This window comes from Schistocerca piceifrons, chromosome 2, assembly GCF_021461385.2.
Source record: "Schistocerca piceifrons isolate TAMUIC-IGC-003096 chromosome 2, iqSchPice1.1, whole genome shotgun sequence".
NCBI lineage: Eukaryota > Metazoa > Arthropoda > Insecta > Orthoptera > Acrididae > Schistocerca > Schistocerca piceifrons.
Genome location: NC_060139.1, coordinates 299,410,188 through 299,438,148, shown reverse-complemented (window position 1 = coordinate 299,438,148; position 27,961 = coordinate 299,410,188). Strand labels below are relative to the sequence as shown.

Sequence of the window (27,961 nt, the reverse complement as noted above, 5' to 3'; positions counted from 1 at the left end):
AGAAGTTCATTACATTAGACAGCATGGAGAGCAATTATGCAAAATAAGCCAGCACTCTGGTCTTCAAATCATTGAAATACAAGACAAGTCTACCTCTATCTGTGAAACATGTGAATTAAATGTTTTGATTAGTTTATCTATGTACTGATTCAATTTTAACTTGATCATGTCTCCCAACAAATTTTACACATTCTGTTTCGTACTGTTTCTGATCATTAATGTTTCTTTCTGGTGCCAATAACTAACTTTTATTTGTTTGAACCTGTGCTATATCAGCCTTCGTGGGATTATAAGACTTACATAAAACAACTGGATGTTTTAATTCACGTATCAAAAGTGAGTCAGTTTTTATTTAACTCACTACATGTACATGATCAATAAAATTACTGATAGGAGAAACAAAAACCAGGATCTTTTAAGTAAAACTTCAGTTTATTTCTAAATAAAAAAGATAACATCAGTCAGTGAAAATTTTCAATAAAAAATCACAGTTTCTGCAAAACAGTAAGCAGAACTAAGAATAAATACAATAAGCTGGGAGCACACTATGTGACTACTGTAAAGTGAAATAATTGTGAAGCAAGAGGATATTTTTTATACACAATAAGTTATGATAAGAAGAAATTTGCCCACAGCAAAAGACTTTTCTGAAAAGGAAAGTTGCTACTCACCATATAGTGGAGATGCTGAATCGCAAGTAGGCACAAAAAAACGACTGTCACAATATAAGCTTTCAGCCAATAAGGCCTTTTTCAACAAAGGCAATTATGCAAAATAAGCCAGCCCTCTGGTCTCCAAACCATTGAAATACAAGACATGTCTACCTCTATCTGTGAAACATGTTGAAAAAGGCCTTATATTGTGACAGTTTTTTGTTGTGCTTATCTGTGACTCAGCATCTCCACTATATGGTGAGTAGCAATTTTCCTTTTCAAAATATGGTTACATTCCATCCTGAATTTTCCATTGTTTGATAAATGAGTATTCTTATTTAGTTACCAACAAATTAATTACAGTGTTATGAAACTGGAAAATGACTTGATAAAAATGTCTTCATTAGACATATTTATAATACCTAAGCATACACTGTCACTGATCCAGGACATTGCATTGCAGTAGTGCAAGTTAAACTTGAGAAAATGTCACAATTTCAGGATTTTACAATAATAAGTTCTACATTAAGAATTAATGACGTGTTATTTTCGTTAATGCGCCAGTTGTAGTACAGAAGCACTTTCAGTTACCACATTGAAATTTTATTGAGTCATAGCATATACATATTTGTTAGCATTATTCACCATTTAGAAGAATGCATTTATGAGCACCATAAACTCTTATAAGAACACCACTTACAGGGCACACTAACATTATGTGGTGAATGAAATATGTATTTTAAAAGGATAATTTCAAATTTATAATTTCTTATAACAAACATGCAGTTAACAATTCTGCTCTAATTAAGACTAAAAATATTTGTTCATTGCCTCTTCATGACTAGGATTGTGTGCTCCATCCATTATTGTCATAATATACACACATACAATTTGGTGCAAAAAGGTTGCTACAAAAATCCATCATTTTTGTGAGGTGGAATTTCCATTGTCAGAATGTTTGACATATATTTTCTTTTATGTATCTTTCCCTGTCATTTTGTTCTTGAGTATAAGCCCAAGTATTGAATATTATATACATATTACATTAAAAAAGTGTTGGCACTGCAATTCAGGTTGGAGGACAAGCATTTGTCAGAATTTTATATTGAATGTGTAGTAACTGATAAAAGCAATTTCCTGAGGAGGTTTATAAACATTCATCCCACTGCACATTTGTGATCATTTGCTCTGAGCCCTTTGTTACAATCAGAACTTCACAGGAACTTGGATAATGTGATGAATATCACTGTCAATACTTCATGCAACAAGTAATTCTTTATTCTGAATATTATCTGAATGACTAAATAACAGTAAGACATTGATACCAAAAATAACTCTTGAGAACTGATATCTCACAAGAAAGTACAATTCTGCAGCTGCAGGCTTCTGTTTTGGTTTATTGCCATGTTATTATACAGTACTGCATCAGTTGGAACTTTATATTTGTTTGACTAGTTTGTAAATACACAGGTGTGTATATGAGAGAAATATTCTTTGTGGGGTTTCCTCTTTAGTTATCCAGAACAGATGATGCTGAGATCCACTGCATTCTGATAAGCAGCTGCATATTTCTCATGAGCTGTAACATACAACAGATGAAAATTAATTTGTCTTTCTTTCTTCCTTAGACACACACACACACACACACACAAATGCACAAATGCATGCAGCAAAAACAGATCCTTATCATTGTCCTCATATAATGACTACCGGAAAAATAAATTGAACAACCAACATTCACCATGTCTGTCTTAGCCAATGTAACTCATATAAACACAACAAAATTATAGGTCTTTTTTTGTACCATAGCTACTTTGAGGCAATTATGAGATATGGTGTTGCCTTTTGGAGAAATGCTAACAACTTGACAAGAACTTTAACCTTGCAGAAAAAAATTGTATTGAAAATGTGCAATACAAGGCCAAGGGAATCTTGTTGGTCACAGTTAAGAAACATAAATATTCTAAATGTTCTCTCTACAGCTGCATCAACATACATTCATACATACTCCGTAAAGCATCACATGGTACATGCTTGTAGGTGCCTCCTACCAATACCAGATACTCATTTCCTTTCCTATTACATTTGTAAATGTAGTGAGTCAAAAACAACTGTCTATATGCCTCTGTATGTATCCTAATTTCTCTTTACTTGTCTTCATGGTCCTTACATGAAATATATATTGATGGCAGCAGAATCGTTCTGGAGTCACCTGCAAATACTGTTCTCTAAATTTTCTCAATAGTGTTTGCAAGAAGAACATTAACATACCTTCAGAGATTGCCATTTGAGTTCACATAGCATCTCTGTAACACTCGTATGTTGATCAAACTTACCGGTAACAAGTCTAGCAGCATGTCTCTGAACTGCATCAATATCTTCATTTAATCCTTTCACTGTGGGAGAGCTTAACATGAGCCCAACTTTCAATCATTTTACAAGCTTCAGAATGGCATATACTGAGATAACTAACTCCAGAACATGAAAAGAACTACAATTGTTTTGTAGTGGAATGGCATCAGGACTAGATAAGATACCATTAAGATTCTACAGAGATTATGTGAAGGAACTTGCTCCCTTTCTAGCAACAATTTATTGTAGGTTGTTAAAGCAATGGAGGGTACCTAGTGAGTGGAAAAAAATGCAGGTCATTCCCATTTTGAAAAAGGGTCAGGATAGATGCACATAATTGTAGGCCTATATAGTTCATATCAAATTTTTCAAGACTCGTGGAATATGTTTTATGATAATGTATTATGATGTTTTTTGAGAATGAAAATGTCCTCTACAAAAATCAACATGGATTCACAAATAGAGATCTCATGAAACTCAGCTCACTCTGTTCCTCCATGAGATCCATAGCACTGTTGACATCAGCACTCATGTTGATGCAGTGTTCTTTAACTTTAGCAAGGCATTTGACACTGTACCACACCACCTCTTAGTGAAAAAAATAATTCAGCTTACCAAGTATTGGACCAGATCTGTGACTGGATTCAAGACTTCCAGGCAGATAGAATTCAACACTTACTCTTCATGGAACAAAATGGACATAATCATATAAAGGCAGTTTCATGGGTGTATGACATGGAAGTATGACAGTTACTGTTTACACTGTGTATGAATGATCTAGGAGAATATATCTTAAGCTCTTTGAGGAAGTTTCTATATAATGTACTTATCTATAAAAAGGGAACAACACCAGAAGACAGCAATGATTTGCAGAAAGATCTACAGGGGTTTGATGAATGGTATAGGGACAGGCAGTCGATGCTGAATGTGAATGAAGGCAACATATTGCACAAACACAGGAAAAGAAAGCCACTACTGTACAAGTACCCTATTGATGACAAACTGTTGGAAACAGTAACTACCATAAAATATCTAGGGGTATCTATCCAGAGTGAGCTTAAATGGAATTACCACATAAAAAAAGTAGTAGAAAAAGCAGATGTCTGACAGATTCACAGGAAGAACCTTAAGGAAGTGTTATCTATCCAATGAAGAAGTGGTTGAGAAGGCACTTGTTCCACAGTTCTAGAGTATTGTTCATCAGTCTGGGACCATTAACCATTAAGTGTGATAGAAGAAATAAAGAAGATCCAACAAAGAGTGATGTGTTTCGTCATGGGATCATTTAGTCCACAGGAGAGCGTTACTGAGATATTCAGGAAACTCCATTGGCAGATGCCACAAGTGAGGCTTTGTACATCACAGAGAGGTTTACTATTGAAATTCTGAGTCACTACTTTCTGGGAACATCTGCCCACATATGTCCCATGACATGACTACAACAAGAAAATTCAAGAAATTGGAGCTAATACCAATAATCATTCTTCCCATGTGCCTTTTGCAAGTGGAACAGGTAAGGGTGGGATCATGTAGGGCTACCAAAAATACCCTCCACAACACATTGTCAGGTGTGTTGCAAAGTAATGATGCAGATGTAGGTGAATTAGACATCATGAGGGTCCAAACCACTCAAGTACAGCTCAAGAAATGGTTGCACAAGTGGTCTATTTATGTTATCCTTTACACTGAGCTGCACTTCTCCCAATAAACTTAGGTCAACTATTCGCCTCCCCTACTAGCATCCTTGCAAGCTTGTTCCATTTCATATCACCTTGCAAATTTATGCTGGGATATCACTGTGGCTGTGTGAAGGAGCACACCACTAATTCTGTATTTGAACACTATAGTATTGTTACTCATCTGAATTAACTTCAGTTTTCTACATTTGCAGCAAGCTGCCATTCATCACACAAAACAGAAAGTCATCTTATATCCTCCTACAATCACTCAATGACACCACCTTCTCATATGCTAAGTATCACCAGCAGCCACAGATCATTGTTTCCCCTATCCATCACATCATTTATGTATACAGAGAACAAGAACAGTCTATACACTTCCTTCAGGCACCCCTGATGCTACCCCTGTCTTTGATGAACATTCATCATCAAGGACATTGCACTGGGTTCTATTACATTTTTAAGCCACTCACATATCAGAAAACCTATTCTGTATGCCTGGACCTTCATTAACAGTCTGAGATGGGACACAATTCAAATGCTTTCTAGAAATTTTGAAATTTGGACACTGCCTGTTGCCCTTTATCCATAGATCACAGGATATCATGTAAGAAAAGGGAAAGCTGAGTTTCACATGAGTGATGCTTTCTAAATCCATGCTGATTTGTTGACAGAAGCTTTTCTGTCTCAAGGAAATTTATTATATTTGAACTTAGAATGTATTCAAACATTTGCAGTAAACCTGTGTTAAGGATACTGGTATGTAATTTTATGGATCCATTCTTATACCCATCTTATATATGGGAGTCACCTACATATTTCCCATTCACTTGGGACTTTGCTCTGGGTGTGAGCTAAGTAAAAGGACAGTGCAGTAGTGCTCTCTGACAATCCGGACTAGGATTCTATATGGTCCTGTCACTTAATTTGTTTCGTATTCTTTCAGCTGCTTGTCTATGCCAAGGATGCCTACTACTGTGTCCTCCATATGGAAGTCTGTGCTATGGTCAGATGATGGTATGTCCTTATGATCATCCTGCATGAATGATTTCTTAAATTAAAACTTCCATTTGCAATTTTCTATTGTTGTTGTTGTTGTTGTTGTTGTTGTTGTCTTCAGTCCTGAGACTGGTTTGATGCAGCTTTCCATGCTACTCTATCCTGTGCAAGCTTTTTCATCTCCCAGTACCTACTGCAACCTACATCCTTCTGAATCTGCTCAGTGTATTCATCTCTTGGTCTCCCTCTACGATTTTTACCCTCCATGCTGCCCTCCAATACTAAATTGGTGATCCCTTGATGCCTCAGAACATGTCCTACCAACCGATCCCTTCTTCTGGTCAAGTTGTGCCACAAACTTCTCTTCTCCCCAATCCTATTCAATACTTCCTCATTAGTTATGTGATCTACCCATCTAATCTTCAGGATTCTTCTGTAGCACCACATTTCGAAAGCTTCTATTCTCTTCTTGTCCAAACTATTTATCGTCCATGTTTCACTTCCATACATGGCTACCCTCCATACGAATACTTTCAGAAATGACTTCCTGACACTTAAATCAATACTGGATGTTAACAAATTTCTCTTCTTCAGAAACGCTTTCCTTGCCATTGCCAGCCTACATTTTATATCCTCTCTGCTTCGACCATCATCAGTTATTTTGCTCCCCAAATAGCAAAACTCCCTTACTACTTTAAGTGCCTCATTTCCTAATCTAATTCCCTCAGCATCACCCGACTTAATTAGATTACATTCCATTATCCTTGTTTTGCTTTTGTTGATGTTCATCTTATATCCTCCTTTCAAGACACTGTCCATTCCATTCAACTGCTCTTCCAAGTCCTTTGCTGTCTCTGACAGAATTACAATGTCATCGGCGAACCTCAAAGTTTTTATTTCTTCTCCATGAATTTTAATACCTACTCCGAATTTTTCTTTTGTTTCCTTTACTGCTTGCTCAATATACAGATTGAACAACATTGGGGAGAGGCTACAACCCTGTCTTACTCCCTTCCCAACCACTGCTTCCCTTTCATGTCCCTCGACTCTTATAATTGCCATCTGGTTTCTGTACAAATTGTAAATAGCCTTTCGCTCCCTGTATTTTACCCCTGCCACCTTTAGAATTTGAAAGAGAGTATTCCAGTCAACATCGTCAAAAGCTTTCTCTAAGTCTACAAATGCTAGAAACGTAGGTTTGCCTTTCCTTAATCTTTCTTCTAAGATAAGTCGTAAGGTCAGTATTGCCTCACGTGTTCCAGTGTTTCTACGGAATCCAAACTGATCTTCCCCGAGGTTGGCTTCTACTAGTTTTTCCATTCGTCTGTAAAGAATTCGTGTTAGTATTTTGCAGCTGTGACTTATTAAGCTGATAGTTCGGTAATTTTCACATCTGTCAACACCTGCTTTCTTTGGGATTGGAATTATTATATTCTTCTTGAAGTCTGAGGGTATTTCGCCTGTTTCATACATCTTGCTCACCAGATGGTAGAGTTTTGTCAGGACTGGCTCTCCCACGGCCGTCAGTAGTTCCAATGGAATATTGTCTACTCCGGGGGCCTTGTTTCGACTCAGGTCTTTCAGTGCTCTGTCAAACTCTTCACGCAGTATCGTATCTCCCATTTCATCTTCATCTACATCCTCTTCCATTTCCATAATATTGTCCTCAAGTACATCGCCCTTGTATAGACCCTCTATATACCCCTTCCACCTTTCTGCTTTCCCTTCTTTGCTTAGAACTGGGTTTCCATCTGAGCTCTTGATATTCATACAAGTCGTTCTCTTATCTCCAAAGGTCTCTTTAATTTTCCTGTAGGCGGTATCTATCTTACCCCTAGTGAGATAGGCCTCTACATCCTTACATTTGTCCTCTAGCCATCCCTGCTTAGCCATTTTGCACTTCCTGTCGATCTCATTTTTGAGACGTTTGTATTCCTTTTTGCCTGTTTCACTTACTGCATTTTTATATTTTCTCCTTTCATCAATTAAATTCAATATATCTTCTGTTACTCAAGGATTTCTACTAGCCCTCATCTTTTTACCTACTTGATCCTCTGCTGCCTTCACTACTTCATCCCTCAAAGCTACCCATTCTTCTTCTACTGTATTTATTTCCCCCATTCCTGTCAATTGCTCCCTTATGCTCTCCCTGAATCTCTGAACAACCTCTGGTTCTTTTAGTTTATCCAGGTCCCATCTCCTTAAATTCCCACCTTTTTGCAGTTTCTTCAGTTTTAATCTACAGGTCATAACCAATAGATTGTGGTCAGAGTCCACATCTGCCCCTGGAAATGTCTTACAATTTAAAGCCTGGTTCCTAAATCTCTGTCTTACCATTATATAATCTATCTGATACCTTTTAGTATCTCCAGGGTTCTTCCAGGTATACAACCTTCTTTCATGATTCTTAAACCAAGTGTTAGTTATGATTATGTTGTGCTCTGTGCAAAATTCTACCAGGCGGCTTCCTCTTTCATTTCTGTCCCCCAATCCATATTCACCTACTATGTTTCCTTCTCTCCCTTTTCCTACACTCGAATTCCAGTCACCCATGACTATTAAATTTTCGTCTCCCTTCACAATCTGGATAATTTCTTTTATTTCATCATACATTTCTTCAATTTCTTCGTCATCTGCAGAGCTAGTTGGCATATAAACTTGTACTACTGTAGTAGGTGTGGGCTTCGTATCTATCTTGGCCACAATAATGCGTTCACTATGCTGTTTGTAGTAGCTTACCCGCATTCCTATTTTCCTATTCATTATTAAACCTACTCCTGCATTACCCCTATTTGATTTTGTGTTTATAACCCTGTAGTCACCTGACCAGAAGTCTTGTTCCTCCTGCCACCGAACTTCACTAATTCCCACTATATCTAACTTCAACCTATCCATTTCCCTTTTTAAATTTTCTAACCTACCTGCTCGATTAAGGGATCTGACATTCCACGCTCCGATCCGTAGAACGCCAGTTTTCTTTCTCCTGATAACGACATCCTCTTGAGTAGTCCCCGCCCGGAGATCCGATCGGGGGACTATTTTACCTCCGGAATATTTTACCCAAGAGGACGCCATCATGATGTAATCATACAGTAAAGCTGCATGCCCTCGGGAAAAATTACGGCTGTAGTTTCCCCTTGCTTTCAGCCGTTCGCAGTACCAGCACAGCAAGGCCGTTTTGGTTATTGTTACAAGGCCAGATCAGTCAATCATCCAGACTGTTGCCCTTGCAACTACTGAAAAGGCTGCTGCCCCTCTTCAGGAACCACACGTTTGTCTGGTCTCTCAACAGATACCCCTCCGTTGTGGTTGCACCTACGGTACGGTTATCTGTATCGCTGAGGCACGCAAGCCTCCCCACCAACGGCAAGGTCCATGGTTCATGGGGGGAATTTTCTATTGCCACACCAAATTGGTTGATGATTGACTGGATAGAAGGCTTCATCCTGATTAATGACTTTACACAGGATCAGAGATTTCCTTTAGGTTTTTGGCAAAGTCTTTCATTAAAGTTTGACAGTGGAAGTTGTTGTATGCTTTGCATATCAATCTCTTGATAGATACACAGATTTCTACTAACTTTTGCATGTTGACTTTTCCATGTTCTTTTTGACAACCAAGTCTGCAACAATCTCTGTTTCCTCAGTATTTTCTGAATTTTGTTATTTAAATTTGGTAGGTCTTTTCTGTCCTTAGTCCACTTACATGGCATATACTTTTCTAGAACATGATTTACAATCACTTTAAACTTTGCCCATAAATCCTCTAGGTTCATCATATTGGAACCAAATGATGTCCATTCATTGTCTTAGTAGGATGCTTATTTACTCTATCCAGCATAAATACTCTTCTAGACTTCTTAATGGATATTTAAATTAAGTAACTGTCATTTCTATGAGGACATCATACACTAATCCCTGTCTCTATACTGACACTGTTGAAAAGGTCAGGGCAGTTTGAAGCTATGAAGTGTAAAATATTTCCATTACATGTGGGTTCTCAAATTAGCTGCTCAAACCAGTTTCCAGGAAACGTGTTGAGAACTGCTTCACAAGAATATCTGTGCATACCACCTGCAGCAATGAATCCACAGCCATTCCAGTCTATATTCCAGTTAATATTGTATAGTCAGGGTATTTCAGCACAAATGATCATGAACTTTCTCTGAATGATTCTACAACTATTATGGTGAAATCAGGTGGCTGCTAAAAATGGGGTATTGGTCAGTTCACTAAGTAATCTGGCCAGTTGTCAAGCACTGAATCATATGTTGCTGGCTACCTATCTCTTCAGCTGAACTTTTCACACCTTATTTCAGTGAATAACATCTGTAATTGAAATGTTAAACTCTGAAATACCAGATATCTGAAATACCTAAAATACTTGTAATTACTTAATATTGTAACAGCTGACTTACATTCTTCCAGTTAGCAAAGGTTGTTGACATACTGTAATTACAACCATGTTTGAAACTAAACAATAATCCAAAATCAAATAGATTGGAAAGAATTTGAAATTACAATAGCACTCAGTCTAGTCTGGTAATGATCATAATGCTTAATCAACCTTCGGAATTACTAAAAAATAGAAATAGACATACATTCAAGAATGCCAAATTTGCAAAAACATTTCTATATCACATCACAAAGCTTAGGAGACAGAATATCCAGAATAGATTTCTACTTTGAAATGTCAATTTGACTAAAGAATTTTGATACAAATTCTGAGCCCAAATTACCTTTACTCAAAAAAGCAAAAACTATAAATTATATTTTTGCATAAAAGAATGACTACATAAATACTGAAATAGTTCATGAAAACTACCAATAACAGATACATTTTTTAAATATTGTGCTTTTTAATGGCCTACATAAGAAAGAAAAATATGAATGTAATCATTTACTTTATATTGCCAGTAATTCAGCAATTATGAGACATTTTGACTCAATAAGACAAGACAATCATTTCTTGATCTAGCCAGTAATTCAACAATTAAGAGACATAATGACTCGACAAGAGAGACAACCTTCTTTTATGTGTGTGTTCTGCCAACACTTGGTGGGTAGTTATTATCTGTAACTTACAATTCTCCCTCATTGTGCTGATGAGCAGACATACTTGTAAAGGGCTATTGTGTATTAAATCATTGCACAATAGTAGCACTGATTGTGGAGTGTATTCTAAAACTATGAGAGTTAATTTTTCATCCAGATTAATAAATTAACCTCTGCAGACAAATTGTATGGCCAGTATTCTTATTTCTAGCAATACAGGTACTGTTAAAAGAGATCTGCACAGAATACATGATGACTCTGGAAAGAAAAACCTGCAACGCAATTTCAACTTGGAGAATACTGACACAAGATAAATAATGTCATTGAATTGTTTGGTTATTATTGAAATTACTGAGTTTATCGTGCTAACTTCACATATAACGTGACTGCACTTATGGACTCTAGACGGGATCCATCTTTTCAATATATATTCCATGCCTCATTAACTGTGGTGGATCTTTCTACTTCAGGTTTCATGCAGCTCACAGTTCTCAGAATAATTTAAGCATGACAAGTTTCCTGGAAGACAGTAAACTCAGGAACTTTTTTACCAATGCTTTGGTAATTTACTCTTAAAATGTTGATAAACCAAATGTCATTATTGCATACACAGCCTGATAAGGAAAATCTTTCCTTTTCATCCCGTGCAGTAAGTCTCCCCTGACCCGCGGTTCTGGGTGACTTTCCCGAAATCTTCCCCTTTTCCTAGACCTCTCCAGTCCTTTTCCTTCACCCCTCTTCTTTCCCCTTCAATCCTTGTGCCTGAAGAAGTAGCCACTGGCTCTGAAAGCTTGCCTAATTACAACCTTCTTTTGTGTGTGTGTTGTGTCACCACTTGGTGGGTAGTTATTATCTGTAACTTACAATTCTCCCTCATTGTACCTATATGAAGTAATTCTATTCACAAACAAAAATCTTAAACTGTTTCTTCAAAACAGCTTGCAGCACTGGTACGAAACTAGGAACAAAGAAAGTTTCATGCTCCCTACATGAATGTGATGAATGGCATCTTTGCCTTGTCACACAGATACTGCAATATATGGAAATGAATATATGCAACACATTAAGTGACAAAAATTTTTGAAAGGTTGAAACTGTGTCATTTACAAGAAAATTGTGGAGATCTCTGATACAGAAATACTATTACTCTGCTGAGGAATTTTTAATAGTGAACTGATCATTTGAGGATGATAAAAAATCAAATTCAGACTCTGGAGTTCTATGATAACTAATTTGTATTCCATGTGTAATCTATTCTAGTTACAAGCTGACAAGTCTCCAGTACACTAAATTAATAATTTAACTTGTATGTTAAATGACAATAAAATTCTGATTCTGTAATTTCCCCTCCATCTTCATTAGCTTACATATGGATGAGATATAGAAAAAACATACACGCACATGCCGCATTTTAACAGTTTCATAGATAAGATAAAAATATTCTTTTATGATCATTTTAAATTCAAAAATTAAATGTAGAATGCAGTCAAAAAACAATGCCCAGTAGTTAGAAGAAAACACAGGTCCCACCAGCCTACAAGAAGGGTGATAGAAGTGTCCCGCAAAACTTCTGTCCGGTATCTTTGACATCAATTTGTTGTATAATCTAAGAATATATTTTTAGCCCTAGCATAGAGAGGTTATCTCTAACAGAATGACTTCTTCCATGCCATCCAGCACAGATTACAAAAACTCCAATCCTGTGAAACCCAACTTGCATTTTTTTTACTTGACTTATTGAAAGCCTTGGATCAATGCAGACAGATAGTTGCAGTATTCCTCAATTTCCAAAAAACATTTGACTCACTACCACATCTATGCTTATTATCAAAAGTATGGTTGTATGGAGCATTAAGTGAGAATTTTGACTATATTGAGGATTTTTTGGTACAGAGGAAAGAGCAAGTTATCTTGGATGGATAGTCTTCAACAGAAGCAGAAGAAATTTTGGATGTGCCTCAGGGAAGTGTGTTGGGACTTCTGCTGTTCATGTTACATATTAATGGTGTTACAAATAACATTAATAGCAACATCAGATTTTTTGCAGATGATACTGTCTGAGAAACACTGCACAAATATTTAGCAAGATCTTAATAAGATGTCAAGGTGGAGCAAAGACTGGCAACATGCTTTAAATGTTCAGAAAAATATAAAATTGTGCACTTCACAAAACAAAACAAAACAAAAAAATAATTAAATAAAAATAAAAAATGTATTATGATATGACAATAATATCAATGAGTTGGAGTCAGTCAACTTATACAAATACCTGGGTGTGACATTTTGCAGGGATATGAAATGGAATGATCACCTGTGCTCAGTTGTGAGTAAAGCAGGTGCAGACTTCAGTTTATGGGTGGACCACTAAGGAAATGCAAACAGTCTAGAAAAGAGACTGCTTACAAACCAAGCATGTGACCTGCACCAAATAGGATTAGCAGGGGATATTGAACATATACAGAGAAGGGCAGTATGAATGGACACAGGTCTGTTTGACAAGTGGGAGTGTGTTACAGAGATGTTGAAGAAACTAAACTGACAGACTTTCGACAAGAGTTGTAAACTATCCCAATAAAGCCTACTTACAAAGTTCCAAGAACCAAATAATGACTTTTAGGAATATACAACAACCCACTACGATACCCCCAAAGTGATCATGAGCACAAAATTACATTAATTATACCGCATGTGCAGGCATTTAATCAATCATTCTTCCTGTGTTTCTTACATGAATGGAATGAGAGAAAAGACCTGATAACTTGTACAGAGGGAGGTACTTTCTGTCATGTAGTTCACAGTGGTTTGCAGAGTATAGATGTAGATATAGATCTTTGAAACATGTATTATTAGTAGCATAAAATTAGGGATGTAGTGTCCAGAAAGGATCTTTTGCTCTATTGCATAAAGTGTGCTGTTTATAAACCTCCTGACATAGCACTCCCCTCTTGTGTCAGTACCTCCCAGGACTGGAGCAGGTGAATCATGTTCTCTGGCAGGGTTTTGATTACCTCTCGTCATGCCCTGAAATGAGGAATATCCTACCAGCTATCCTTGCCACCCCTGCCAAATGGTATCCTGATGTCCACAAAACCTATATAATATCCTTGTCCATCCATACTCCAATCCTGCTCTCAATCCCTTGCCTCATGGCTCATATCCCTGCAATAGATTTAGTTGTAAGATCTGTCCCACACATCCTCCCACTATCACCTATGTTAGTCTGGTCACAGGCATCACCTATCACATCAAAGATAGGGCTACCTGTGAAAGCAATCATGTGATCTACAAACTAAGCTGCAACCACTGAGTTGCTTTCTACATGGGCATGAAAACCAACAAGCTCTCTATCCTCATGAATGGCAACTGACAAACTGTAGTCAAGAGGCTACTGGACCAGCCAGTTGCTGAACATGCTGCCGAACATAATGAGCTTCACTTCAGTGACTGCTTTACAGCCTACACCATCCATGTCCTTCCTACCAACACCAATTTTTCCGAAGTGCCCAAGTGGCAACTATCCTTGCAATATATCCTACATTCCCATAACCCCCTGGCCTCAATCTTCCCTAGTGCCTGTCGTTCACTCACCTATCTCCTTCCTGGATCCCACTCCTACACAGCCTCCTATTCCACCAATGCACCTAGTCGTATTTTTCCCCTCCTCTACTTCTCCCCCCCCCCTCCCCCCCCCCCCCGCCCCCCCCCAGTCTCCAACCACAAGACTGCACCTAGCAGCCCGACCACAAGCTGCACTAATCCTCTTCCACCCCTACCTTGCTATCCCTTGTCATTCCTGCCCCAGCCTCCTCCTTGCCGCATAACTCACAGATTGCTTCTCCCATTGCATGCAGTTGCTCACAGTCTGGCCTCAGTTACCAGAGAGAGTGATCATATATGTGTGAGTTGTGCTTGCATGAATGTGTGTGTTTTCTACTTTAGCAGAAGGCCTTTTGGCCAAAAGCTCAAATATGTAGCAGGCTTTTTGTTGTGCCTTTCTGTGACTCAACATCTCCTCTATATAGTGAGTAGCAATCTATCTTTTTCATTATATTGTTGCTTAAAGACTGGTCCAGTTGTGTCATTACAATGCTATATTTTAAGTGAATTAATTCTAGGCTCTTTGCTTGTTCATTACTGTAATGGGGCTTAGTTGTTGGGTAAATAATATAGTAGAAAAGGAGGGGTGGGGGTGGAGTAAAGCAAGACTGCTGGGACGTAGTTCATTAGCTTGCTGGACTCTATGATAAAACTCCATTGTAATGATAAATAAGCTCCCACAGTATCTGATAAATGGTAACTTATGACTTGTAACTCGCTGTCAAAATAGTTAGATGCATGCCACCAAGAAGTGCACAACTGGTGGCAGAGCAATGCCGTATGGGTAAATTATTGGTTGATACAGTCATCCTGGGAGTCTGTTCCAGTCTGTTTTCTACTTGACAGACCTAATGGTTGACGGACCTAATAGAGTAGCAGAAGTGTTTTCTGTCACATTTACTGAACCTATAATTAAGAAGTCTTGGCTGTCTGCTTATAAAATACTTCTCACATTTTTGTAATTGTGACATGAAAGGGAAGCAGTGGTTGGGAAGGGAGTAAGACAGGGTTGTAGCCTCTCCCCGATGTTGTTCAATCTGTATATTGAGCAAGCAGTAAAGGAAACAAAAGAAAAATTCGGAGTAGGTATTAAAATTCATGGAGAAGAAATAAAAACTTTGAGGTTCGCCGATGACATTGTAATTCTGTCAGAGACAGCAAAGGACTTGGAAGAGCAGTTGAATGGAATGGATAGTGTCTTGAAAGGAGGATATAAGATGAACATCAACAAAAGCAAAACAAGGATAATGGAATGTAGTCTAATTAAGTCAGGTGATGCTGAAGGAATTAGATTAGGAAATGAAGCAATTAAAGTAGTAAAGGAGTTTTGCTATTTGGGAAGCAAAATAACTGATGATGGTCGAAGTAGAGAGGATATAAAATGTAGGCTGGCAATGGCAAGGAAAGCGTTTCTGAAGAAGAGAAATTTGTTAACATCCAGTATTGATTTAAGTGTCAGGAAGTCATTTCTGAAAGTATTTGTATGGAGTGTAGCCATGTATGGAAGTGAAACATGGACGATAAATAGTTTGGACAAGAAGAGAATAGAAGCTTTCGAAATGTGGTGCTACAGAAGAATCCTGAAGATTAGATGGGTAGATCACATAGCTAATAAGGAAGTATTGAATAGGATTGGGGAGAAGAGAAGTTTGTGGCACAACTTGACCAGAAGAAGGGATCGGTTGGTAGGACATGTTCTGAGGCATCAAGGGATCACCAATTTAGTATTGGAGGGCAGCGTGGAGGGTAAAAATCGTAGAGGGAGACCAAGAGATGAATACACTAAGCAGATTCAGAAGGATGTAGGTTGCAGTAGGTACTGGGAGATGAAAAAGCTTGCACAGGATAGAGTAGCATGGAAAGCTGCATCAAACCAGTCTCAGGACTGAAGACCACAACAACAACAACAGAAATATTGGAAAATCTACTTCATTACCTATACTTCACAATCATTTCAAAAGAGAAACTTTTTACTGGGAGCCAATTGTGAAGCAGAATTTCAGAAATTAATTTATTGAACATCATCATATGTTACTTTATGAAGGATTGCATCTCTAGCTATGGATACCATATTAGGAGTGGTAGTAACCCTAAACTATATGATATCTTTAGGTGAAATCATTAAAATTTCTAAATATCAGTTGATCTATCAAAAAAGCAAAAATTGATTAGAATTTTTTCTTACCACGAATAAGACTATCCAGTTCATCTTCTTGGTCATAAACAATGAAGTCCTTTGGACGCAGACCACTGAACATGTTGACTATACTTGGCTTCAGATTGAAGAAGAAGAGAGGTTGACGTCTTACTGAGAAGTCATGTGTTAGACATTCAACAACCTGAAAGCAATGGCTTCACTCATCACAACTGTAATTTAAAGTTATTTACATGTAAATGTTCTGTCTTGTTATCTACTGATTATTATAACCTTTATTATCCTGGTGCAAAAGGTAACAATGAATTTTTTATGGAATTAGCAATCCTGGATCATAATTTTTGTTGTAGTTTTTCAAAGAAAATATGTAGAAATGCGAGACTGAAAATTTGAATTCATTGGCAGGAATTATTCATTACAATGCTGAGACGAGTATAAATACTAGCATCACAATAAATTAGGGATGTCATTGAATTTTAAAAAGGAGCAGTAATTTAAAAATGGGAAATGTGGAATCACTGGTATATAAAACATACTCTGGAATTCATACATAGATTATTAAAGGTGTCTCACAACTCATGAGTCTCTGTGATACCTTAAATATCACTCATACAGTTCCTTCTAACAAGTTGTAATTATGCATGACCTTTTCATATTGCACAAATCATCTACGCTGCAGATTTTTAAAGAAAAATACACATGACAAACAAAGTTTCGAGTCAGAACTTCTAAATATTATGAAATAAGCCTTACCTCCTGGAATCTCTTTAACAAATAAAATAAAAATGTACATACACAAAAGGGGATGCAATAAAAATCAGGCATGAATGTCAACTTACACAAGACCAAAAATCAGTTTGTAATAGTCTCAACAAACATTTTATTTCACCAACATTCCAAGTACGGAGTCACTTAGCACGACAAAACACTACTACACAACAATTAGGGCATTTAATTTGAGGAAGTGGAAGAGCAACACATAAACAAAATAATTCAAGAAGTAAAAAACAAACACTGAAATTGTTGCAATGCTCTTTCCAACACAGTAATTAAAACAGTACAAATGTCATGTTTAAATCAATTACATATGTCATCAAAGAAGGCATAATGAGACCAATATATAAAAAAGAATCCAAGGAGAAAGCATCAAACTACAGATCAGTATCACTAGTTCCCACATTTAGTAAGAATCTTTCATTAGTAATGCTGTGTCAACTTAGTTCCTTTTTTTCATTCGAAACAATCTCCTCACAGGAAATCGAGATAGATTTGGAAAATATTGCAATACCACAGGAGGTATCACACAATTTTTACAAAAAGGCTGTAGCTACCTAAAGGACAGAAGGAATATTGTTTGCAAATTTTTAGTTCTTACAACTGTATTTGGTTTGGTCAACCATGAACTGCCCTTACAGAAACTGAAGGTATACAATAGACACCAGTTGAACTCCTATCTATGCATATAATAATCATACAAAATACACTGATAAAAATTATCAAAATGGTGTGAGAAAACCAACATTCTCATTGTAATTAAAAAAAATAATGCTGAGTGTGCCACAGGGGTCAATTTTGGGAACATTTCTTTTTCACATGCATATAAATGACATCATAAAACTTCGTAATTTCCATACAGTCTGGTGACAATGAGAAGGAGGTCTACTTTTCAGTACATGGGTTTGAGAAGTGACACTTGGATGAAAATCTCCAATGGACAACTCTTAGGCTGATATGTGGTCTGGTTTACAGGAAGGCCTGTCATGATCCCCTTATGCAAAATAAATATTTCACTATATACTATTTGTACATACATAGTGAGATAGCTAAGTGAAGCCACCCCTAATACACCTAGAAGAAGTAAACACATTTAGATGTGGTTCTCCCTAAGTAACAGTGCACAATGTGGTGAATTGTGTGATACATGCAAGCAATTTTTAAAATATGTGGTTTCCAAATAATGCACACATTTGCTGTGTCACAGGAGAAATTTTAAAGAGAACTTCAGCAACATCACATACAATGACATAACATAACACTGCTCCAAACCACTGTACCACCATCGGGAGAAGAGGTTCCACATACATCAGCCATTTGTACCAAATGTATGTAGTCACATAACTCATTTATGGTTCATATATCTATTATTATGACAGATATTCAAATTCTGAAAGTGGGAGGGGTAAAATACAGGTAGCGAAAGGCTATTTACAATTTGTACAGAAACCAGATGGCAGTTATGTGAGTTGAGGGGCATGAAAGGGAAGCAATGATTGAGAAGGGAGTGAAACAGGGTTGTAGCCTTTCCCTGATGTTATTCAATCAGTATATGGAGCAAATTGTAATTCTCTCAGAGACAGAAAAGGACCTAGAAGAGCAGTTGAATGGAAGGGACAGAGTCTTGAAAAAAAGACATAAGATGTACATCAACAAAATCAAAAAAGGATAGTGGAATGTAGTCGAATTAAATCAGTTGATTCTGAGGGTACTAGATTAGGAAATGAGACACTTAAAAGTAGTTAATGAGTTTTGCTATTTGGGGAGTAAAATAACTGATAATCATCAATGTAGAGAGGATATAAAATGCAGACTATGGCAAGGAAAGCATTTCTGAAGAACAGGAATTTGTTAACATTGAGAATAGATTTAAGTGTCAGGAAGTCTTTTCTGAAAGTATTTTCATGGAGTGTAGGCATGTATGGAAGTGAAACATGGACAATAAACAGTTTAGACAAGAAGAGAATAGAAGCTTTTGAAATGTGGGGCTACAGGAAAATGCTGAAGATTAGATGGGTAGATCACATAACTAATGGGGAGGTACTGAATAGAATTGGGAAGAAGAGGAATTTGTGGCACAACTTGACTAGAAGAAAGGATCAGTTGGTAGGGCACATTCTGAGGTATCAAGGGATCACCAATTTAGTACAGGAGGGAATCGTGGGCAGTAAAAATTATAGAGGGGGACCAAGAGATGAATAAAGTAAGCAGATGCAGAAGGGTGTATGTTGCAGTAATTATTCAGAGATTAAGGGGAGCCGGAGGTGGTCAAATCCAAAAAATTACGATTTTTTTTTTTTTTTTTCCTACCGAAAATTAATTGGAACATTCCTCTTTAATGTAAACTTTGAATAATTGTTCTACTCGCCCTAGAAGTGGAGTTATTACCATTTTCCCCCACGCCTGCAGAGGAAATGGGCGGCCGCTGAATGCATCTAACACCCTCTCGTGACTTCCTGGCGAACTGCTTGGGATTTTCTCAGCCTGTTACGCATACAGCGCCTTATGTTACGCATACAGCGAGTGTGCAAGGGTTGGCTACATTGTTTTCTGTGACAAATGAAGTGCTAAGAGCGCAGAACATCGTCTCTTTGCTGTTTACCGTTTCGAATTAGTTCAGTGTTGCGCCTGTTGTTGGTAGTATTATACTTCTTGTGTAAAGCGTTGTTCTGGTTACAATGCCACGTTTTAGTAACCGTGTATATAAGAAGAGGAAGAACGAAGGGAAAAGAAAATTAACACTAATACCAAGTTGCGATACTACAATTACTGAAACAGTGCGTTCTTCTGCTAAGCAACACATGGCCATAGCCCTGTGACATCTTCTAGCAAGAACCTGACTGGTGGAAGTGACAGATTTCGTGAATATGTTAGTGACAGTGATGATATTAACGAAGTACTGAATATTGGATTATTATCTTCTGTGCTGAAAGAAAGTGTTCTGTGCAAAATGTGTTCAAGTGTAGTAGTGGGACTAGAGATAACAAAGCACTTTGGTTTAGCTTGTGAGATGAAGATAATCTGTGCATGTTGCAAGTATCAAGTGACTTTCTACAATTCACATGCCAGTCTCTTTGGTGAAAATGGACGATCTAGAGTGTTTGATGTGAATGTTCGACTTGTGTATGGTCTTCGATCCATTGGAAAAGGGTCTGCTGCTGGTAAACTGTTTTATGGTATTATGAACTTGCCATCGCCTCCAAGGAAATTTGGGTACTACTGTGAACTGGTAGGATCCTCTGTTGAAGATGTGGCTTTGAAAACCATGAAGGAAGCAGTGGAGGAATCTGTAGAAATGAACAGTGGTTCTAGGGATTTGGTAGTGGCATTAGATGGTTCCTGGCAAAAGAGGGGTCATAAATCCCTGAATGGGGTTGTAACTGCTACTTGTGGTGATAGTGCAAAAGTGATAGATGTTGCAATATTATCAAAACATTGTAGGTGCAAAAATAAAATCAAAGGAGAGCACAGTGGAACCTGTGAGGCAAATTTTAGTGGATCAAGTGGAGCAATGGAAGTGGATGGAGTGAAACAAATTTTTGAACGTCCAGTTCCCAGATACAACGTTAGGTACAGATACCACCTTGGGGATGGTGACTCCAAAGGTTTCAAGACTACAGAGGAACTGAAACCATATGGAAATGAATTTGTAGTTGAAAAGTTGAAATGCATTGGGCATGTGCAAAAGCTTATGGGTGCACGGCTTCGAAGGCTCAAACAAACTTTGGGTTAAAGTAAGCTCAGTGATGGAAAGACAATAGGAGGGAGAGGCAGGCTTACTGATGAGGTGATTGAACGTCTACAGAGATACTATGGGTATGCTATAAGGCAAAATACTAGTAATGTTAGTGACATGCGAAAAGCAGTGTGGGCATTGTTCCTTCATACTGCCTCTTCCAATGAATACCCTCAACACAGCCTGTGTCCAAAAGATTCCTGGTGCAAATATAACGCAAAAAAGGACTATGATCACAAACATGGTTTGCCAGCAGCTGTGATAAATGCAATAAAACCAATTTTTCATGACTTAGCGCAGCCAGAATTGTTACACAAATGTCTACACAGAAAGACACAGAATCCTAATGAGAGTGTAAACAATTTGATTTGGAAAGTGATTCCTAAAAGGGTGTTTGTAAGCATAAAAACACTGCACTTTGGCATTCATGATGCAATAGCAACCTACAACCAAGGGAACAGTGTGAAGTGTGAAGTTCTGAAGGCATTAGGATTTACAGCTGGGGTGAACACTGTACGAGCACAAAGAAATATTGACAGAGAAAGGATAAGAGGAGCAGAAAGAAGAGAAAGGCATATGAAGTATGATGAAACAACAGGCCAGAAAAGAAGACAGAAGAGGAAGCTTTTGGAGGATGAAGAAGAAGACCCTGATAATCCATCCTATAGTGCAGGAATGTATTGAGAAACTCTGATAGCCATTTCCCGTAAATTAGAATTTTTCGAATATAAGGAACATTTTCTCAAAATCCACTCAAGCTAGAGAGATGAAATTTTTATACAGCACTCCTAGTGGTCAAACTTACATTGTAACACAGCCATTTGGCAATATGTTCAGTAGTTTCATTTCAGTTTAATTATAAAGCAATTATTTGTAAAAAAATTTGGGTCATTAATAAAAAAAAATAATTGGAAGGAAACTAGAAAAGATACTCCAAAATCCCTCTGTCGTAACTGCAATACTAAACCACTCTATATGTAAAAAGAAATTCAAATTTTTCTATTTGGTAGTTTATTCATAAATGTTCCTCAAACTTAGTGATTTTAACATGGGCAGCATAGGCACCTCCGGCTCCCCTTAAGAGGCTTGCACAGGATAGAGTAGCATGGAGAGCTGCATCAAATCAGTCTCTGGACTGAAGACCACAACAACAACATATTAAGTGTTAACAATGTTGACCCTTGAACACTGATACATGCTGTAAGCTATGAAAGTAGATATAAAAGTAGCTGTGGGGTATGAAATAACCTGAGTGGGGCAACAGAAATTGGTAAGTCCAAAAGTAGATATAAATCTTTGTATATAAGCGTAGAAACCCTTACCTTATTATGCAATCTGTAATGTGTCAAAACTGTTTACGGCATATTTATATCAATGATATTATGCATTAATCTTATGTATACAGATATGACATCTGTGAAAGCCATCATTTGATGACTACAAGTAAAAAGAAATTTAAGTAAGTATATAAATGTTTGATGTGTCTACGGTTTGGAAATAAAGTAATGAGACTAGATTTTTACAAGATTTTTATGCCATGTAAATAACTAATTACGTATGCTACTTTCTTAACAGACTTACAACGCTTTGAATCCACTGCTATAACAGAGCTGGAACTAAAACACTAGAGTTGCTGTTGATAGGTACATGATGACTGTTTCAAAGTTCTCTACTGTCCTGAAATGGTGTACTTCCATGTGACTTTTCAGTTCCAACAAGACGAGAATATTCCAGAGACGGAGGTTTCAGGAATAAGATCTACAGAAGTGGATACGTGTGTACTTGGGTGTTCAAAAATGATAGACACAACAATTTTTTGTATTCACAGGACATATTTACTATATTATTTTACAGGTATTCCCCTGACAATGTCTATGAACTTTTGCAATCACTCTGGCAGCTTCTGCATTTGCATAGCAAACCATTATTTGGGCTACCCAGATACCACTGGTGGATAACTGCATGAAATTCATCAAGGTAGTGATCTTCTTACCCTGTGTGATCTCTTCCATTGTGTTTAATAGGGCATAGTAGCTAGGACTCAGATTTGGTGAATGTGGTGTATGTGGCAGCACATTAAACTCTGGTTTGCTATGGTCTAGTAACTGTCATGTGGCTGTTGTTTTGGAGTAGAATACCACAGCCCCATTTTCTGTGGTGGCATTGTTGAATTTGTTGGTAGTGAACCACAGCACCAAGCACTTGTGAGGGTCATTTTGATAGAGAGTCAATACACCAGCAGCATTGCTTCCCAATCCCAGAACACAGTTGCCATTTGTTTCTACATGAAAAGTCCTGGCTGTGACTACTTGAGATTAGGCTCCCAGCAGGCTTCTGCTCCACAGGCTAGCATTTCTTTTCTGGAGTCTGGTGGAATATCCATGACCCATTGATGGTGACCAGATGCTCAAAGAACTCCACTGGATCTGCACTGTACTGTTACACTGTTGGCATATCTCTGCAAACTTCTGTTTGCGCACAATGGTGAGGGAATCAGGCATCCATTGTGCACACACCTTCTTCATCTTCAAATCCTTATGAATGATGGCATGGAGTGTTCCCCTTGAGAGACCTGTTGCCTTCTCTAGTTCATCAATTGTGATTTGCCTGTGCCCCATTATCAAGTCACTGACACACTGGACATTGTTTAGTTTGCATGCAGTTGGTGAGTGCCCGGTGCTTTCATGATTTTCAGCACAATCCCTGATGTATCTGAATTCAAATAACCATTAGAACTTAGTTCTGCAACTTGATGCTGTTTCCCTGCGTGTGGTTCCTAACCCTTTGTAGATGTCTTTCCACCACTAACCATGATTGTCTGATTTCATGTTGTCATATCAGTGCCAGCAGTGTATTCACCAAACTGCTATGTTGTATTTCATATGGCTACCAAACACTTGAACAGTATTCTAGAATGTGTCACACGAATGTTTTGTAAACAACCACCTTTATCTACATTCACGTGACAATGCTGCATTTCACACTTGTGTGATTGGGAAAGGATTGATAGAACTGCTTTTAAACTATTTCCCTCTGTCCCACTCTCAAATAGCATGATTGAAAAATGAACATGTAAGTCGCTCAGAAGAGAAAGTTGGTGACTGAAATTTCATGAAAATATCTTGCCACAATGGAAAATGCCTTTGTTTTCATCTAGCCACCCAGACTCGTGCATTATGCCCGTGACAATCTCTCTCCTATTTCGTGATTCTCTGTCAATCCTAAATGATAAGAACTGCATACTGCACAGAAATACTCCAGAAGATCAGGGACAAGTACAATGTAGGCAGTGTCTTTGGCAGAGTTCATGCACCTTTTAAGTGTTGAGCCAATAAAACTCAGTCTTTGGTTTACCTTCTCATCTTGTCTTTTGTAGACTGACTGCATTTTCATAGTATCCTAGTGATGAAAGGAAGTCTACCACCTGCTTTACCTACGGGAGAGCCTATTTGATCATTCCTGTGAGCAAGGGAGAGCCAACCATTACTGAGTGAAATAAAAACTTATAAAATTGCTTAACAGAGAGTGCTGTGGGATGGGGCACATTGCCCTCATGCAGCAATTAGTTTTGTATAATTCTTGGTGTTATATTAGTGGCCCTTCAACAAGTACTGATACATAATAGTAAAATTACTGATTTACCATCTGTCCTTGAGGCACAAATATTTTTTTTATTTTCTCTTGTCTATCAAATAGTAGATTAACAATGTAGGAAAAGACAGACTGCTACTTACTGTAAAGAAGACACGTCAAGCTACAGACAGGCACAATTAAAAGACAGTTACATAAAGCTTTTGGCCACAGCCATCATCAGTAAAAGAGAGACACACACCATTCACACAAACAACCACACCTCATGCACATACCACTGCCAACTCCAGCATCTTAGGCCAGAATGCAACTATCAAGTGGGAGCCAGCAGCAATCTGGATGGTGTGGGGAGGGGAAGAAGTAGTAATGTACAGCAGGGGAGAGAGACAAATGCTGTCTGGTGGAGTCTGCAGGGACTAGAATGCTAACAGGTGCAGTGTCAGGAAGTTGTGGGACAGGGGGGTGGGGAAAAAAGGAGCAAAAAGGAGAGGAACAGGGAAAGACAGGCATATTGCATTGGCAGAGGGCTGCAGATAAACAGGGTGGGAGGTGACAATGGGAAGGAGATGAGAAGACAAGTGAGTGGAAACAGTTGGGTGGATGGAGTAGGGACATTATGTTACCGTAGGTCGAGGCTGGGATAATTATGGGAGCGGAGAATGTGTTGTTGGGATATCTCCCATCTGCACAGTTCAGAAAAGCTGGTGGGGGAGGGATGGATCCAGATGGCTCAAGTAGTGAAGCAACCATTGAAATCTAGTGTGTTGTGTTCAGCCACTTGTTGTGCCACAGGGTGGTCTACATTTATCTTGCTTGAGTGAATGGTGTGCGTCTCTCTTTTACTGATAATGGCTGTGGCCAAAAGCTTTATGTAACTGTCTTTTAATTGTGCCTGTCTGCAACTTGATATGTCTTCTTTACAGTAAGTAGCACTCTTGTCTTTTCCTACATTGTAAACAGAAGATCAGTATGATCAATTATTTTCTCATTCTCACTTTTGTAGTCTTTGCGCCTAATAGTGAATTCTGGGCTCTGACACTTTGTTTCCAGAATGCATTACAAAAATCCACATTATTTTGCCAGTACTGATAAATTCCATAAACGAGAATCATTTTCAATTCACCACAAAAGTCTGGCATTTGCCTCTTTGTTCCCAAGAGAGGTCTTTCAGAACAGTTTTTGCATTGGCTTTTTGTTATCCATTTCATTTACAAAAATCTGGTGAGTGGCAGTGGAAGTTTATTTTACTTGTTTTTCAATTATTGTTACTGTTGACTCTTAGCTGCAGTCAAGATATGCTCACAGTCTTACTATATGGTATACTGTACTATCAGTCATATTATTACACTCAGAGATCTCACATTCTGGAAAAAGGGTACTAAATACAAAACTACTAAATAATTTACCTTGGCAGCTGTGTAATCTGCTTTAAATACATGAGTGCAGTTAATGACAACTGGCATGTCATTCCTCATGCTATGCTTCATCACCAAATTGCGTACATAGTCAACTGATGGGAAGATCAAGCACCTGTCAGGAGTTATTTCCAAATATTCCACACCTTCCAGTGTCTGTAACAAAAGTTTAACTGAAATTAACTGCCCATTATTCTTCATCAATTACTTGGTTTCTTTATTCAAAAATTGTTCTTAAATGAATAAAGAATAGATATCCTGACATATGAGTATTATAAATGGTATTATGTGAATCTGTGTTGAAATACTTCAGATAGACAAATAATCTGTGTAATGGAATACAATGGTATGTGGCAACAACACATCAGACGTGCAAAAAAGATGTGTGCCTCAAGCAATCTCTTATTGTGATTTTTAACTGTGTGTCTTGAGTGTCTGCTCTACACAGTTCTTGTCCCTACTTTTCCACAGTAGTTAAGAAAGATGGAATCATGGGTTCTAGATTAGGGGATAGCTAAAATACATACATACTATTCTGACAGCATGTAATGTGATCCACAGCAGTTCTTAGAACACTCTTGTAAATAGTGAACAAAAATACACTCCTGGAAATGGAAAAAAGAACACATTGACACCGGTGTGTCAGACCCACCATACTTGCTCCGGACACTGCGAGAGGGCTGTACAAGCAATGATCACACGCACGGCACAGCGGACACACCAGGAACCGCGGTGTTGGCCGTCGAATGGCGCTAGCTGCGCAGCATTTGTGCACCGCCGCCGTCAGTGTCAGCCAGTTTGCCGTGGCATACGGAGCTCCATCGCAGTCTTTAACACTGGTAGCATGCCGTGACAGCGTGGACGTGAACCGTATGTGCAGTTGACGGACTTTGAGCGAGGGCGTATAGTGGGCATGCGGGAGGCCGGGTGGACGTACCGCCGAATTGCTCAACACGTGGGACGTGAGGTCTCCACAGTACATCGATGTTGTCGCCAGTGGTCGGCGGAAGGTGCACGTGCCCGTCGACCTGGGACCGGACCGCAGCGACGCACGGATGCACGCCAAGACCGTAGGATCCTACGCAGTGCCGTAGGGGACCGTACCGCCACTTCCCAGCAAATTAGGGACACTGTTGCTCCTGGGGTATCGGCGAGGACCATTCGCAACCATCTCCATGAAGCTGGGCTACGGTCCCGCACACCGTTAGGCCGTCTTCCGCTCACGCCCCAACATCGTGCAGCCCGCCTCCAGTGGTGTCGCGACAGACGTGAATGGAGGGACGAATGGAGACGTGTCGTCTTCAGCGATGAGAGTCGCTTCTGCCTTGGTGCCAATGATGGTCGTATGCGTGTTTGGCGCCGTGCAGGTGAGCACCACAATCAGGACTGCATACGACCGAGGCACACAGGGCCAACACCCGGCATCATGGTGTGGGGAGCGATCTCCTACACTGGCCGTACACTACTGGTGATCGTCGAGGGGACACTGAATAGTGCACGGTACATCCAAACCGTCATCGAACCCATCGTTCTACCATTCCTAGACCGGCAAGGGAACTTGCTGTTACAACAGGACAATGCACGTCCGCATGTATCCCGTGCCACCCAACGTGCTCTAGAAGGTGTAAGTCAACTACCCTGGCCAGCAAGATCTCCGGATCTGTCCCCCATTGAGCATGTTTGGGACTGGATGAAGCGTCGTCTCACGCGGTCTGCACGTCCAGCACGAACGCTGGTCCAACTGAGGCGCCAGGTGGAAATGGCATGGCAAGCCGTTCCACAGGACTACATCCAGTATCTCTACGATCGTCTCCATGGGAGAATATCAGCCTGCATTGCTGTGAAAGGTGGATATACACTGTACTAGTGCCGACATTGTGCATGCTCTGTTGCCTGTGTCTATGTGCCTGTGATTCTGTCAGTGTGATCATGTGATGTATCTGACCCCAGGAATGT

At 38.7% G+C, this 27,961-nt stretch overlaps 1 protein-coding gene across 1 annotated transcript in view; it reads right to left on the bottom strand.

Annotated features, from left to right (window-relative positions):
- Positions 1-411: 411 nt before the first annotated feature.
- LOC124776600 (sodium-independent sulfate anion transporter-like) overlaps positions 412-27,961 on the bottom strand; it is a 171,574-nt gene continuing 144,024 nt past the window's right edge. Inside the window, exons 11-13 of the mRNA XM_047251668.1 lie at positions 25,997-26,161; positions 16,520-16,673; positions 412-2,232 (exon numbers count right to left, since the gene is read on the bottom strand). Of these exons, the coding sequence (XP_047107624.1) occupies positions 2,168-2,232; positions 16,520-16,673; positions 25,997-26,161 (384 nt within the window). The 3' untranslated portion in view covers positions 412-2,167. The remainder of the gene's footprint in view (positions 2,233-16,519; positions 16,674-25,996; positions 26,162-27,961) is intronic.